The 13,818-nt window shown below is 44.1% G+C and overlaps 1 protein-coding gene across 2 annotated transcripts in view; it reads right to left on the bottom strand.

Annotated features, from left to right (window-relative positions):
* Positions 1 to 13,818, bottom strand: part of BACH2 (BTB and CNC homology 1, basic leucine zipper transcription factor 2) — a 359,621-nt gene that overhangs the window by 17,737 nt on the left and 328,066 nt on the right. For both annotated transcript variants that reach the window (XM_011984420.1, XM_011984419.1), the window contains one exon: positions 5,617 to 7,209. In XM_011984420.1, the coding sequence (XP_011839810.1) occupies positions 5,617 to 7,209 (1,593 nt within the window). The remainder of the gene's footprint in view (positions 1 to 5,616; positions 7,210 to 13,818) is intronic.

Below are 13,818 nucleotides of genomic sequence, written 5' to 3'. Positions count from 1 at the left end.
GTATTATTATTTCTGTTTATCAGCTCTATTTATCTTTGTCACATGGTTTCATTTTACAGACATGTGCTTTGGAATTCCAGACTCTCACAATATTCTAGACAACATAAAAACACTGTTTTAATTAGAAATATGGCTGATTTCTATGCTGCCCAGCAAGGTTTCTTTTTATTAAGCAGACCAATTACAGACACTTCTAAAAACATGCCCGATTCACCAAACCACAAAAATGATTGTACAAATTTTACATACAACATGTGTCTCAAAGTCAGCATTTGGGTGGGAAGAGTTAAGAGTCAGATGGCTCTTTTGTACCATTTCCATGTTTTCTCTGGACTTTATCTCTCTTCCCTTCTCTCTGTTTCCCGCCCCCTGCCTGCCCCCAACACACTCTCTTACCTCTCATACACTTTTATCCCTCTCAATGTAAAACATGTTAATAAAGCAAGTCCAATGAATCCATACTTTTGACTGTGCAAATAAACCCTCTGTGGTGCTTCTTTACTAAAATCTACAATTAAGTAGAAATGGTCCAGCTACAAAGCTGTCTTACTAAGAAGCTTACTACTTTGGAAAATGACTGTGATTTTCTATAATTTCCAACATTTAAAAACAAACCTATAAACCATAATGAGATAAACCATAACTACTTCACACCCACTAGAGGGCTTTAACAAAAAAGATGGGCAATAACAAGTGTTGGCAAGGATGCAGAGAAACTGGATCCCTGATACATTGTTGGTGGGAATTTGAAATGGTATAGCCACCTTGGAAACAGTCTAGTAGCTCCTCAGAAGGTTAAATACAAAGTTATATGATTCAGCAGTTCCACTCCTAGGAATATTATGAAAATAACTGAAAACAAGTCTTAAAAAACCTATCTCAAATGCTCACAGCAGCATTATTTATAATAGCCCCAAAGTGGAAACAACCCAAATGGCCCTCAACCAATGAACAACAAAATGTGGTATTGGTCAACAAAATGGATCAACATAATGGAATATTACTCAGCAATTAACAGGAACAAAGGACTAATACATGACAATATCTCTGGTGAGTACATCAATGGCAAGGGTAAACCTTCAAAGTATTATGCTAAAGTGAAAGAAGCTAGACACAGAAGGCTACATCTTGCAAGATTCTATTTATACAAATGCCCCAAACAGGTACATCCACAGAGACAGAAGGTAGATTACTGGTTGCCTGGGGTTGAGGGGAGTGGGCAATGAGGAATAACCACTAATGGGTATAGCATTTCCTTTTAGGGTGGTGAAAATGTTTTGGAATTATCACAGTGGTGATGGTTGTACAACACTGTGAATATATCAACAACCACTGAATTGTTCATCTTAGGGTGAATTTTATGGTATGCGAATTATGTCTTAATTTAAAAGATAAACCTACATAAAATTCAAACATTACAGACATACATAGAAATGAAACTTTCCCTACACTCCTCTTCAATGGTGCTCCCGGTTTTTTCTTATTCTCTATACTGATTTCATTTATAGGGTGTGCATATTTAGGAAACAAACTAGGACCCTGTGCATACTGTTTTGTGATTTTCACTTAATGTGATTTGTTCATTTTTTTTTTTTATTGGAAGAGAAAAATTCCCAACCTGACTTCTTAAGGAATATAGCAAATCCAGAAGTCATAAAAAAAGACTTATACCTTGACTACATAAAACTAAAAAAACTTTTATATGGGAAAAGGTACAATAAATAAAGAAGCAGACTAAGGGAATATCCAAGCAACATTTATGAGAAAGGGTTAATATTCCTAATATTGGGGAGTAAGATTCCTACATGTTGATTTAAACAATGCAAAAGAAAAAATGGGCAAAGAGGTGAACCAACAATTTACAGGAAATGAAATATCAATGTTCATTACACACAAAACAACATGTCAGCTTCATTAGTAGTCACCATTTTTTGCCTATCAAATTGGCAAAAATTAAAAAGACTGGTGACAACTAGTATGGGCAAGAATAGGGGAAACTGGACATTCTAAGTTGTTGGATGAAATGTGAATTGCTACAACGTTTTGGGTAGGTCATTAGGTAGTGTTTAAAAAATGAGCACAACATTTAGCCCATCTATGAAACTAACCCACAAAAATAAAAGCACCACTACTAACAGTATGCTCACAAAATGTTTATTGCAGCCATGTTTATCAGAGGGAAAAACTGAAAACAACTGAAATGTCCACTGGTAAGTGACAGCTGAATGAACTACGATTTACAAGAACCAGAAATACTAGAGAAACATGTCTTGGCCCTATGTGATTGACCTACAGCCATGTGGATGGTAGACAGCTATGTGAAAAAAGGAAGCTGCTAACTCTACAATATAATGCCATTAAAATAAAACCCAAACCCATAAAGAGGTGAATATATATTTGTATATTATTGCAGGCAAAGAGAGAGCCTGTGAAATTTGGTGTGTTTGGGGCTGGGTATGCTATGTTCTAGAATTTAAAAAAGAGTGTCATTTTAAGAAACTGATTATTGATAAAGGATAATACTGTGCTAATTTGATCTTTCTCGAAGCTAGGGAACAGTTAAAAAGGATGGGAGAAGCCAATGATTGTGAGATGGAAGGGCTGCTTAACATGGTATAACTACAACATCTCACATAATATAAGGTATGTGAACACTTTTCTTTTGATCTAACATTTTGGCTCCCTACAGGGGTGGAAGAAGAGAGATTGGGAAAATGCACGTGAAGTATTAGACTGGTGTCTGGCAAGGGGTGGAAACTCCTGTCTTCACTTCTGACTCTGGTGTCTCCTTGGGGTTCACTTGAAAGAGAAGGCACCTGGATCTCATAGGAGAGCAGGGCAGAATCAGCCCAGCAGATGCTGGCTTCTTCTGATCAGTTCAGGAAAACAAGTTTTGACTTGTGGAGAAGGATCTGCCTTGAGCACTATTACTGGGGATAATACTTCAACCAGGGTCAAAGTAACTCCCTAAAGCAGGTTATCAATCCTTGAGCAGCAGTCACGGCAAGTCCCTGAGACAGTTCTTGGAAAGCTAACCTCCTCTACTCTAGGAAAATTAAGACGTAAAATTGGGGAAAACCTTAGCTTTACTATAACTGTCCTGTCCGAACTGTACCACTGAGAGGGACTATGATTTCCAAAATGGCATACAGCTTTGGTAAATGTTTCTTCTTTCACTGTTCAGGAATGCAGAAGATGGATTCTTTTTTTAAAGGTAAAAATAAGAATATTTTTAAAAGTAGGGGTATTTCTCAAGGGGGGAAGGCTAGTCCTGTTCGTGACTGTTTTACAGGTTGAATGAGTCCTCCTTTTAATTGAGTTACCATTTTTAATTCTAAGGTAAACAACTGACATGGCTCCAACACAGAAAAAATACATGTGTTCTTGCTGTGGTCTCGAGTTCCAAGAAATGACTCTATGCTCTCTTTTGGGATATTGGTGGCGGGGCGAGGGGGTGGGGAGCGCAAAAGAAGATGTATCTGAAACTGACAGTTCTTCGAACAAATGCAAATGTCATAAAAACACAAGCTTCCCTTGAGCTTAATGGCCAGTTTTTTTTTTTTTTTTTTTGAGACAAGGTCTCACTCTGTCACCCAGGCTGGAGTGCAGTGGCAATCTCAGCTCACTGCAACCTTCTCCTGGGCTCAAGAGATCCTCCCACCTCAGCCCCACAAGTAGCTGGGACTACTGGCATGAGCCACGACACCCGGCTTTTTTTTTTATACTTTTGGTAGAGATGTGGTTTCACCATGTTGCCTAGGCTGGTCTCGAACTCCTGAACTCAAGTGATCCACCCACCTCAGCCTCCCAAAATTCTAGGATCACAGGCCTGAGCCACCACACCTGGCCCCAGGCTCCTCTTAAAGGAGAGACAAAAAACAGACTGCAGGCCTTTGTCCTCTTCTCCCTCCAGCAGTCCTTGGTAGGAAGCCATGATGCAGATGAGCTGGACGCAGTGGCTAGCCTTCCACACCAGGCACGCTCATTCACGGTTTCAGAACAAAAGGAAAACCTCACTAAAGAGGTCAGAGGGAAAGAATGAGTAAGGAGAGAGAAAACATAAGCCTTCACTATTTTCAGGAAAGCTCGATCTTCCCAATGTTAGGGACACAGATGTGAGCCTGGCTTGGGGCACGAGGCACAACCCGCCACCCCAAACCTAAGGAGAGACGGCATATTCGCATGGGAATAGCTCCCATTCAAATTTCCTTTCTAATTTATTTTAAATTAAATCCTTTCAGTGTTTCTCTGTCTTTCTCCATGTCTGCTAGGCAGTGAAGAGAGGGGAAGAAACCAGGCTAGCGAGCAAAGAAGGAAGTGACCACAGGGCATTTTTTGCAGTTGGCATAGGGCCTTTGGCATCTACTTTCAAAACATGCCCAAACTAAAAACCTCATGTGCTTCTCGCCAATCTTGCAGAGGCTGAATAAACTGCACGTGGCTCTGTGAAAAGCCACCTCATCCCATGTGGCATTTCTGCTGTCTGGTTGGGTTAACATCTCTGCCTTACAGAGGCTGGTAACATCCAGAGAGCAGACGGGTACCAAGGTTACTGGCCTCAGGAGGACCAGTTTTCATTTCTTCCTGTGTTTTTGGGATACACAGCTCTGAGAAGGGACTTGTCACTGGGTTTGTTCATTACCGTTCCTGAGGGGCGTCTGAGACACAGGTAGCAGTCTCAAGCTGGTACCTTGTCAATCAGCAAGACAGTGCCATGAACGCCAGGTCACGACACAGACTCTCTCAGGTCTTCCTAGGGAATGTTCATGTTATTGGGAGGTGGGTCCTCTGGGGGAGGCCTCTTCTTTCCTCTCCTTAGTCTTGTGAGTCTTGCTCATGATGTGGCTGCTGTTGCCCCTGTTCCCCTCTCCCAGCAATGGTAAGACACATATGGGGCCTCTGGACATTTTTCCTAGCAAGTACATTGCTTTCAGGGTGGATGAAACTGCTACTGTACCCCACTACTTCTCAAAATGTCTTCCTAGCGTTTGAGGGAGCTTGGGAAATCATCCATTATACATTATGTGTGGCCGACTAGGGTGCTTCTGTGATGACCCCAGGCCTGGGATAAACAGTGAGCCTTCCATCACCTTCACTGTGATGGACATGGGATGGCCCTGGGGTCTTCTGTTGACAAGGAAAATCTAAAAGGTGCTGGGGAAGTGTTGATCTATTTGGTTTCAATCAATCAATCTGGAAAGAGATGCTATATCTTCCTTTGTGCTGAAGGGGTGAAGGGCAAGGATGAGGGTGATGAACATGGCATCCTTCCAAAGCAGATGTAGGAGGGGGAAGAGAAGGAGGAGAAAGAGGGGGGTCTGGAGTGCCTCAGTGCACTTCATGCATTAGACTTCAGTGTTTTTTTACTCAGCAGCTTGCCTCTGCTTGTCGAGTATTGAGATCCAGATCAAATATCAAGTGCTTTTCTAGGACGGAAGTGGTTAATGTGGAATCACATTCAGCACCCTGCCTCTGTGGATGGGGAAGGCAGTCTCTCTACTGCCATCTTTAATCTCAGCATGTAAGAACAATCTGGGAGTGGTGGGGGGCAGGGAATAGTCCAGATAAAGGGCCTAGAGAGTGGGTTACATGCTTGAATTTATGTGGGTTCCCTACCTCCTGGCCCCTGTCCTGCACAGGACACGACTCACTGTCTGCTTCCGAGAACGATCCGGATTCGTCACTGGAGTTGGTTCCGTAAGACTGCTCACATTTAATCTGGGGCCGCACTTGGTTGTACATTCCGTCTCCCATCAGGCCTGGTTCCTGATGTTCTGTGGCAAGGAATCTGGCTCCCTGGGAACAGGGCGAGGAGGAGAACTCACAGAGAGGGAGGCTGCAGGGCGAGCCCCCGCTCCCGTCCTCCGCATAGGAATAGGAGGAGCAGGAGCTGGAAGTCCTGGTCCTGGTCTCCAAGGGGGGTGAGCGAGGGCAGACTTTGATTGGCACCGGGCAGCTGGTGTTGGGCCGCATCCTTCCTGGCAAGTGGTCGGCCATCAGCCCACCGTGGGAGTAGGCCTGTGAGCTGGGGAGGGACTGGCCAGCTCCCACCCACAGACCCTTTGGCACCGGCTCAGAGAGGTCTTTGTCCAAACTGCTCACCCCAGAATAAGAATGCACCGAGGTGCTCACTTGGTCACAAGCGCTGGAGGAGAAGATCACGCTCCTCCGGTCCAGCTCTCCCTCCTGTTTACAGAGAGCCTCCAACCCAGGCCCCCTGAGGGGCGACCCCATGGTGAAATTGGACACCTCCTTCTGGCCCACGTGGGGCTGTCCATAATTCCCTGTGAAAGGGGTGTAGTCAGTTTTAAGGTCACCCTGAGTGATCCCCTTGTCAAAAGGGCACGCTGGACTCCTGGCAAAGTGCTGCTGAGATGTACTGGGCAGGCCAGACAGCTCCACACTTTTCGTTATGCTGAACAGAGACCTTAAGCAGGAGGGCGAGGCCACGCTCCTGGATCTCTCCAGGCAGGCGGCCCCAGCTGGGGCCATGGGGGTAGGGGCAGGGCTGGGCTGTTTCCGGTCCATCTCGACATCCCCCGCTCTGTCCTTGGCGTCAGGCTCATCTCCAGACAGGCAGAGTGTGATGCTCTCTTCCTCATTCTCTTCACTGGGCGGCTCACTTTTAATCTGCCCCCTGGCAAGCCCTGGCTTGAGGCTGTTGCTAGAGTTTTCTTCCCGGAATGTGCTTGCAAAACCTGAGGTACTGTGTGATGATGCATTATAGACATTCTTGGTACATGCAAGCTGGTATTTCTTGTATCTGGGGTACTGCGTTAACGCGTCCTTTTCTGAGCTCTCCTTGGTGTCCGTGGGCACGTCGGGCTCGGGCAGCAGGGCTTCTTCCTTCTCTGCTACGGGGATGGCGGCGGCCTCAAAGCTGATGGGCTCTGGAAGCATCTGGTCCCTGGGGCAAGCCATCTTGGCCGTCTCTGAATCCATCGTCTCCTCCTCTTCATCCTCCTCCTCTCCTGCAGAGTTCTCACAGTCCTCGTGCGGGCGCTGGCATGCAGCATCCTTCCGGCACACAAACAGGCCATCCTCACTGTTCAGGAGCTGGGTCTGCAGGAAACTGAAGCAGGAGTCCTCCAGGTTGTGCATGCGCAGGAACTCAGCACAGCGGATGACCTCGCGGATGTTTTCTCTGCTGAGTAACAGCTTGGCAGTGTAGGCAAACTGTAACAGCGGCCCAAAGCCCCTGGCCGTGACCTGCAAAACAAACAGGAAAATCGCCAACATTACCATCAGCACCGCTATTGTCCCGAATCCCTCAACTGAAGCAAGATAACCAGACAGTGCTAATGTCCCAGAATAAAGACTGCAAAGGGGCAGTTAATCTTGTAGTACTGGGTCAGCGATGACTCTGCTTCCAATAATTAGTGCCTGTCTCGCGCATGCCACTGCTGTACTCCATCACGGCACAGGCAGAATTGAAAATCACCAGGGTCAAGTGGCTAAACAAGATGACAACGGGTTCAGTGTTTACACTAATGAAATATCCTGGCAAAAATGCATGGTGACAATGGGGAGCCTATTAATTTCCCTCCCAATCGGTCCTGTTGAGAGCCATTCTACACGAGGGGGGAGTGTTGTGACAGTTCTTGCAGCTTAGCTTGCTGGAGCCCAAGAGAGCCTTAACGTTTTCTTGTCAACCACAAAAATGACAAGGTGGCCCTGCAAAAAACTAAGTCCAGGGAGTTGCAAAAATAGGTTTTCCTCACTTACAATGTTAAAAGAGACATTAAAACAACTCTGTTTTGCTCATCCATCACAGTTTCTACTTGAGACTTTCGGTCATGATGTCCTACCTGATCTTATAATGATGATGATCTCATTATCTCACCAGAGATGACAACAATCAAAAGCGGTGTGCTCAAGACGAAATCAACCCCTGGCCCATAATGAACGGGGGTTGCAGAGCTAAACAAACTGGCTGTCATTTAAATGGTTGAAGCTGCTGAGTGGCACAGGGTATGGGCTATTCCTTCCCTAATTATTGGCAGCAGCTTTGCCATGCAGCTGTCTTTTTTTCCTGGTAAATCTTCAGGGGCTAAGCCTACTGTCATTTGCTGCTTATCCATTATATTTTACACAGATTGAAAGTGTGCTATTTATGCACAGCTTGCATATGCACACAAACACGTGTGCGCACGCACGCATGCCTGCTCACACACAATGACTTAGACAATTAAGAATATGTTGCCTGAGGCCAATTGTTTTTTCAGATGGAAATGGATTAAACTTGCTGGTGTTCATCACGGTAGGCTTCCTTACCCTGCACATAAAACCACACATCCTCTAGGTTTTTGCAAGCACCGCTGACCCCACAGGAAGGTGAGGCATGTCTACAAATCCTGTACAAATCAAATGAAAGCAGCAATCATGGGGTCCTTGCTAGAAGCTATGGTAGCAGTGATACAAAATTTTAGCTGGGGGAGTGAGTGCACTGCAAGGTGAACTGGTAAGCTTTGTAGCTGACTTCTGCATGTATTAAACTCACCGTAGCATACAGAGCCAAAATTCTTGCAAGTACCTGTAATTGATGTTCAAGATTCAACCTGGACATTCACTCCTTTGGGAGCGCTCTCCAGTCCTCTTAGAGAGAATGAATGACATTGTCCTCTCAGCTCGCATAGCCAGGTGAGGAAATGTGCTGGATTCTCCAGGGCAGCAATGACTTCATATCACTGCATTCTTTCCAGTAAGGGAAATTTCTTAGACATGTAACTGAACGGGATTTTAATTGTTAATCTTTTTAAAGTACTTAAGTAAGATTCCATCTTAAATTTTTTTTTTTCCTGTCAGATGACGAGTCCAGAGATATTTGGTTAAAAAAACAAAACAAAAAGCCATGACTGCTAGACCTACATTATAAAATCTATGTGGGCAATCACTGCCATCTCCCTTTTATTATACCTAATTGTGTCTGTTTCTACCCTAAGACAGCAAGCTCCTTCAGATCAGGAATGGTTTTGTCTGTCTTTGTAACCTTGCGTCTAATCTAACCTGGGGTCTCTAACTTGGTAAATACTTGTTAAAAGCTTGTATGTTACCGAATATGTCGTAAGTTGAACTGTGTGCTAACATACTACTACTGTGTACACAAGGTAACAACACAGTGTGTTTAGAGGGTGCTGTCTCAAGTTACTTTTGGAACAAGGCATCATGTAAATCAACTAACCAAACTGATCAACTGATCAAAGGCAGGCAGGCAACGGTCTTTGTTTGCCCCGTGTCACAGTACCAGTATTAAAAAGGAGCTCATCTGACTGACATTTTGTATCCTGCTAAGGTGACATGGTAATAGGTTCAGCAAATGTAGTACTGACAATACATCTGTTTTATGTCCTTCCAGGAATCTTTAAAAGAAAGTAAAAAAGCAAGGAAATGTGTATTTATAGGTAACTGAAGAAGGTGACAAGAATGTCACATGACCTATTCCTTTACTGCCACATGGCTCCACCACAAAGAAAGAAATGGTAAAATCAATGCAGAGTTGACCCCTGCCCTCATAATGATTCTGTGCTCCTCTGTAATGTGCCAGTTGCCGAACGGGTGGTTAAGACACTTCTTGAGTTTTGGCAAAGGTGCTCACTATATGGGAAATGTAGGAAATTACTTTCAATGATATTTACACTGTTCATACAGTTTTTCTCATACTCCCATCCTTATCACCATTTTTTTTTTTTGATGCTGTAGGTCTACGTAAGCCTTACCACTATCCTCCACTGTGGCCTCTTGTAAAGAAAATTTCTAAAGAAGCAAGGGACATCCATGGGGATCTGTAGATCAGGAAGCAGTACTGGGAGTCACCCTCTGCCACACAGCTGGCTGCAAGGAGCTGGAGAAAGCATCTCCGCTTAGAGAAGAGCTGATGCTTAAATGTATGAATTGGACTAAGGATGCAAATGTGCAAAGTCTCCACATCACAAATCAATGGCACTCCCTATATCACTGAGGCTTAGGAGACATGCTGAGCTTGAAATGATCGTCATATCATCATGAAAGAGTCACAGATAAAAAACCTTTTTTTTTTGAGATAGAGTCTCACTCTGTCACCCAGGCTGGTGTGCAGTGGTGTGATCTCGGTTCACTGCAAGCTCCGCCTCCCGGGTTCACGCCATTCTCCTGCCCCAGCCTCCCGAGTAGCTGGGACTACAGGCGCCTGCCACCACACCTAATTTTTTTGTATTTTTAGTAGAGACGGGGTTTCACCATGTTAGCCAGGATGGTCTCAATCTCCTGACCTCGTGATCCGCCTGCCTTGGCCTCCCAAAGTGCTGGGATTACAAGCATGAGCCACCGTACTTGGCCAAAAAACCTGGTTTGTAAATTGTCACTTAAGCCCAAGGGCAGAGGAAATGGTGTCCTCACCATGAAAGTTCAAGAGCTCATAACTAGCTCATCTCCCATACTGGTTTCAGTCCTGCTTTGCTATATTTAAGTCTGCAAGATTTTGCTCAGCTTCTGTGTGTGAGGCTTTGTTTGGTGAGCCAGAATGACCATTTACCAAGTATCTCCTAGTGCCCAGCACTGTGCTCTTGTAACGCCTTGCAAGGCAGGCATGACTGCCCCTATTCTGTAGCTAAGGAAACTGTGAAGCAGGGAGGTGAAGGAGTTTATCCGTGGTCATAGAGCTAGTCAATGGAGAGCTAGGATTCCAAACCAAGTCCAGTCTGTTTCTTCTTCTGTGCTCAGTGGTGTGAGGGAAGGGTATGTGCAGGACTCAGGCCTGTGCTCAAGAGACCTACAATTTAGCTTTGTAGAAGACGTACAAATGATGAAAAGTTAACTAAGTAACAATGTAAGTAAGTCAACAATGGAAAAGCCATTGCAAGATTAGATGAGTAGTTGTCAACTGAGAAATCCAGACAAGTTCAGGATAGGAGACTACTGAGGCTGAGGGGACTAGCGAGGGGGCCCCTTGAACACTTTTATCAGGACACCTTGAGTGTCTGCTCTAGGTCAAGGGTTGCTTTGATACGATGGCTACTTTCTGAACTGTCACAAGGGTCCCTCCCAGGAACCCATCTCTGGTCTACTTTAGGCAGTGGTAATTGCTCCAGATACACAAAACAGAAAGCAAGTGCCCATCGCACCTGCCAGCAAGTGTTACAACAGGCAGAGGCTTTCTAAACACTGGCTTAGCCTCCATCTGGAGAAGCTGGCACTGCCTACCCATTTTTAGGAACCATTTAAATTCATTTATTATACTCAGAAGGCAAATATTCAGGTACCAGTGAAAAGCTGTATGTTCATGAAACTGTGACCACAAGTGTGCACTGTTACTTTTTGTTCTTAACAAACAAGGCTCTAATAATGGGAAAAAATAAGAGGGGGTGGGAGGTGGAGAATTACACACAAAACTAAACTCATAAAATGGTATTTTACAAAGTAATGATCATAAAGTTACAATGGAATGAAGTGGCTAGAAATAGAAGAACAGTTCCAATTCACTGATGTTAATGGAGGTGCAACCCTCTGCTCTAAGCAGACCCCTCTAGGCTAAAATCCACTGGTCAGCAGTGGCCTCAAGGTATGAGAAACAAATGCAAAATACGGTATTAGGGACAACTTGGGATAACAGTCTTGCATTTTGAATGAAAATATTGTGAATGCCTCATTTCAAAGAATAATTTTTCATCGCATTTAAATATGTAACTACCTGCTCTCATAATGTGCAATACTCATTCTGATACAGATGAGATGGGGATCACACAATGGGGCCAGAATACAGTTGCCATGTGGGGCCGAGACCTGGGAGAGGGCAGAAAGTTAACCCTCCAACCTCCCACCAACTGCTTCCTGGGAGGCAATGACCTCAGCTAGCAGTTGGCACATATGAGTTGGTTCAACCCTGAAAGAAATAAGGCCAGGCTACCGTGTCTGATGGTGCAAGTCAACATGATGACAATGTGTTGAAATTTGATCCACTGTAACTATGACCCTTAACCCTTTATTCCATTGGGTTCTAACATATCATCTCTATGCTGAAAGGAAGATGGGCTGATGAAAACTCAACTGGTAGAGAAAGTCTGGGCACTGTTTGCAGAGCTGGGGAGCTCAGTGTTTCATGAGACATCCATTTTGCTGCAGGACAGAGTTTACGGTAGGATACTCACAACAGTTCCATCTCTGGACTATGACAGGAATGAGGCAGTCAGCCTTCAGGCATTTATTGAAAATAGGGTTTGAGAATTTTTGAGACTTGGAATATCATTCTCTGCATAAGCTACATGATTAAGGTGTCTCCAGTTGGTTTTGGCAGTATATACACATGGCTGTAGCACTGAGCCCATCTGCAGAAGGCTGATCAGATGAATCCGGAGGACAGGTGACTGCTCCCTGGGAGAGGGCTGGCATGCTTCTCAAGGTCCCTTAATCACAACTTCACAAAAAAGGGAAACTTACACCTTCAGCAACACCATGTACACTTTCCTGATGAAGCTGAATCTCTTACACTCTGCAGGAACCAGGAAGATAAAGGTAATGAACCCATGCCCAACGGCTTTTTAAAACTCTAGACCACTGACAACTCCTCTGGTTGTATTTGCACAGCAAGGCACTTGTCAAATGACGAAAGCAATGCGGTGACAACTAACTCTCCCTTCCCACTCTCTTACTGCACTGTATCCCACTCTGCAGGATGAAAACTGGCTTAGTGATCAGGCATCACTCCTCATCTTAATTTTCTATAATTCATATCCACATTATCACATTCTTCTTCCCAAAGCAGCATGTTAGATATTTAGAAAGTATTAGTTAAATTAATTAACCTTACTATTTCAACAAAGCTTCTGGTTATTTTACTATTAATTTTTATTTTATTTATTTTTAGAGACAGGGTCTCCCCTATGTTGCCCAGGCTTGTCTCAAACTCCTGGGCTCAAAGGATCCTCCCGCCTCAGCCTCTCAAAGTGCCAGGATTACAGGCGTGAGCCACCACATCTGGCCTGGTATTAATTTTATTTCTTTACTTATTTATTTACTGACAGGGTCTCACACTGGTTGTCCAGGCTGGAGTGCAGTGGCATGATCTTGGCTTACTGCAGCCTCAACCTTTGGGGCTCAGGTGATTCTCCCAACTCAGCCTCCCGACTAGCTGGGACTGTTGGCATGTACCACTATGCCCGACTAATTTTTGTATGTTTAATAGAGACACCATGTTGCCCAGGTGGTCTCAAACTCCTGGACTCAAGCAATCCATCTATCTTGACTTCCCAAAGTATTGGGATTACAGGTGTTAGCCATTGTGTCTAGGCAATTTTATTATGAATTTTAGATAGAATTTATCTTGTTTTCTATTCCTAAGGTAATAATAAAAAACTAAATCAACATCGAAATTAATTTATACATATTTCATATGGTGGTTCTTTTAGCTAAAGAAAATCATTGTTTGTCTTAGTGAATATGTCTTAAAACATAAACGGAGTGTCTTTTCTCTCCTGTGCAGGTTTGAACTTGGATCTGCAGCCACAATGTAAAAATCCTTCTCCTATTTGTTTTACTCCTGAGACTCTATCTGATCATTTAGTCACTTATAATTCTTTGTTTACTAATTTCTTCTTATTATTCTTTTTTTTTTTTTTTTTTTAGAGATGAGGTCTCACTATGTTGTCCAGGCTGGCCTTGAACTCCTGGGCTCAAGCCATTTTCCTGCCTCGGCTTCTCAAAGTGCTGGGATTACAAGCATGAGCCACTCTGTCCAGCCATACTCATTTCTTCATTCTCCAATGATGCTCTAGGCACTCACTGTGTACTATGCAAGGTCTGGGGACTCTACTTTCTTGGATTCAAGTCTCAGCTCTGCTATCTACC

The sequence above is a fragment of the Mandrillus leucophaeus genome, unplaced genomic scaffold, assembly GCF_000951045.1.
Source record: "Mandrillus leucophaeus isolate KB7577 unplaced genomic scaffold, Mleu.le_1.0 Scaffold268, whole genome shotgun sequence".
NCBI lineage: Eukaryota > Metazoa > Chordata > Mammalia > Primates > Cercopithecidae > Mandrillus > Mandrillus leucophaeus.
This window is presented reverse-complemented; position numbering and strand designations above follow the sequence as displayed.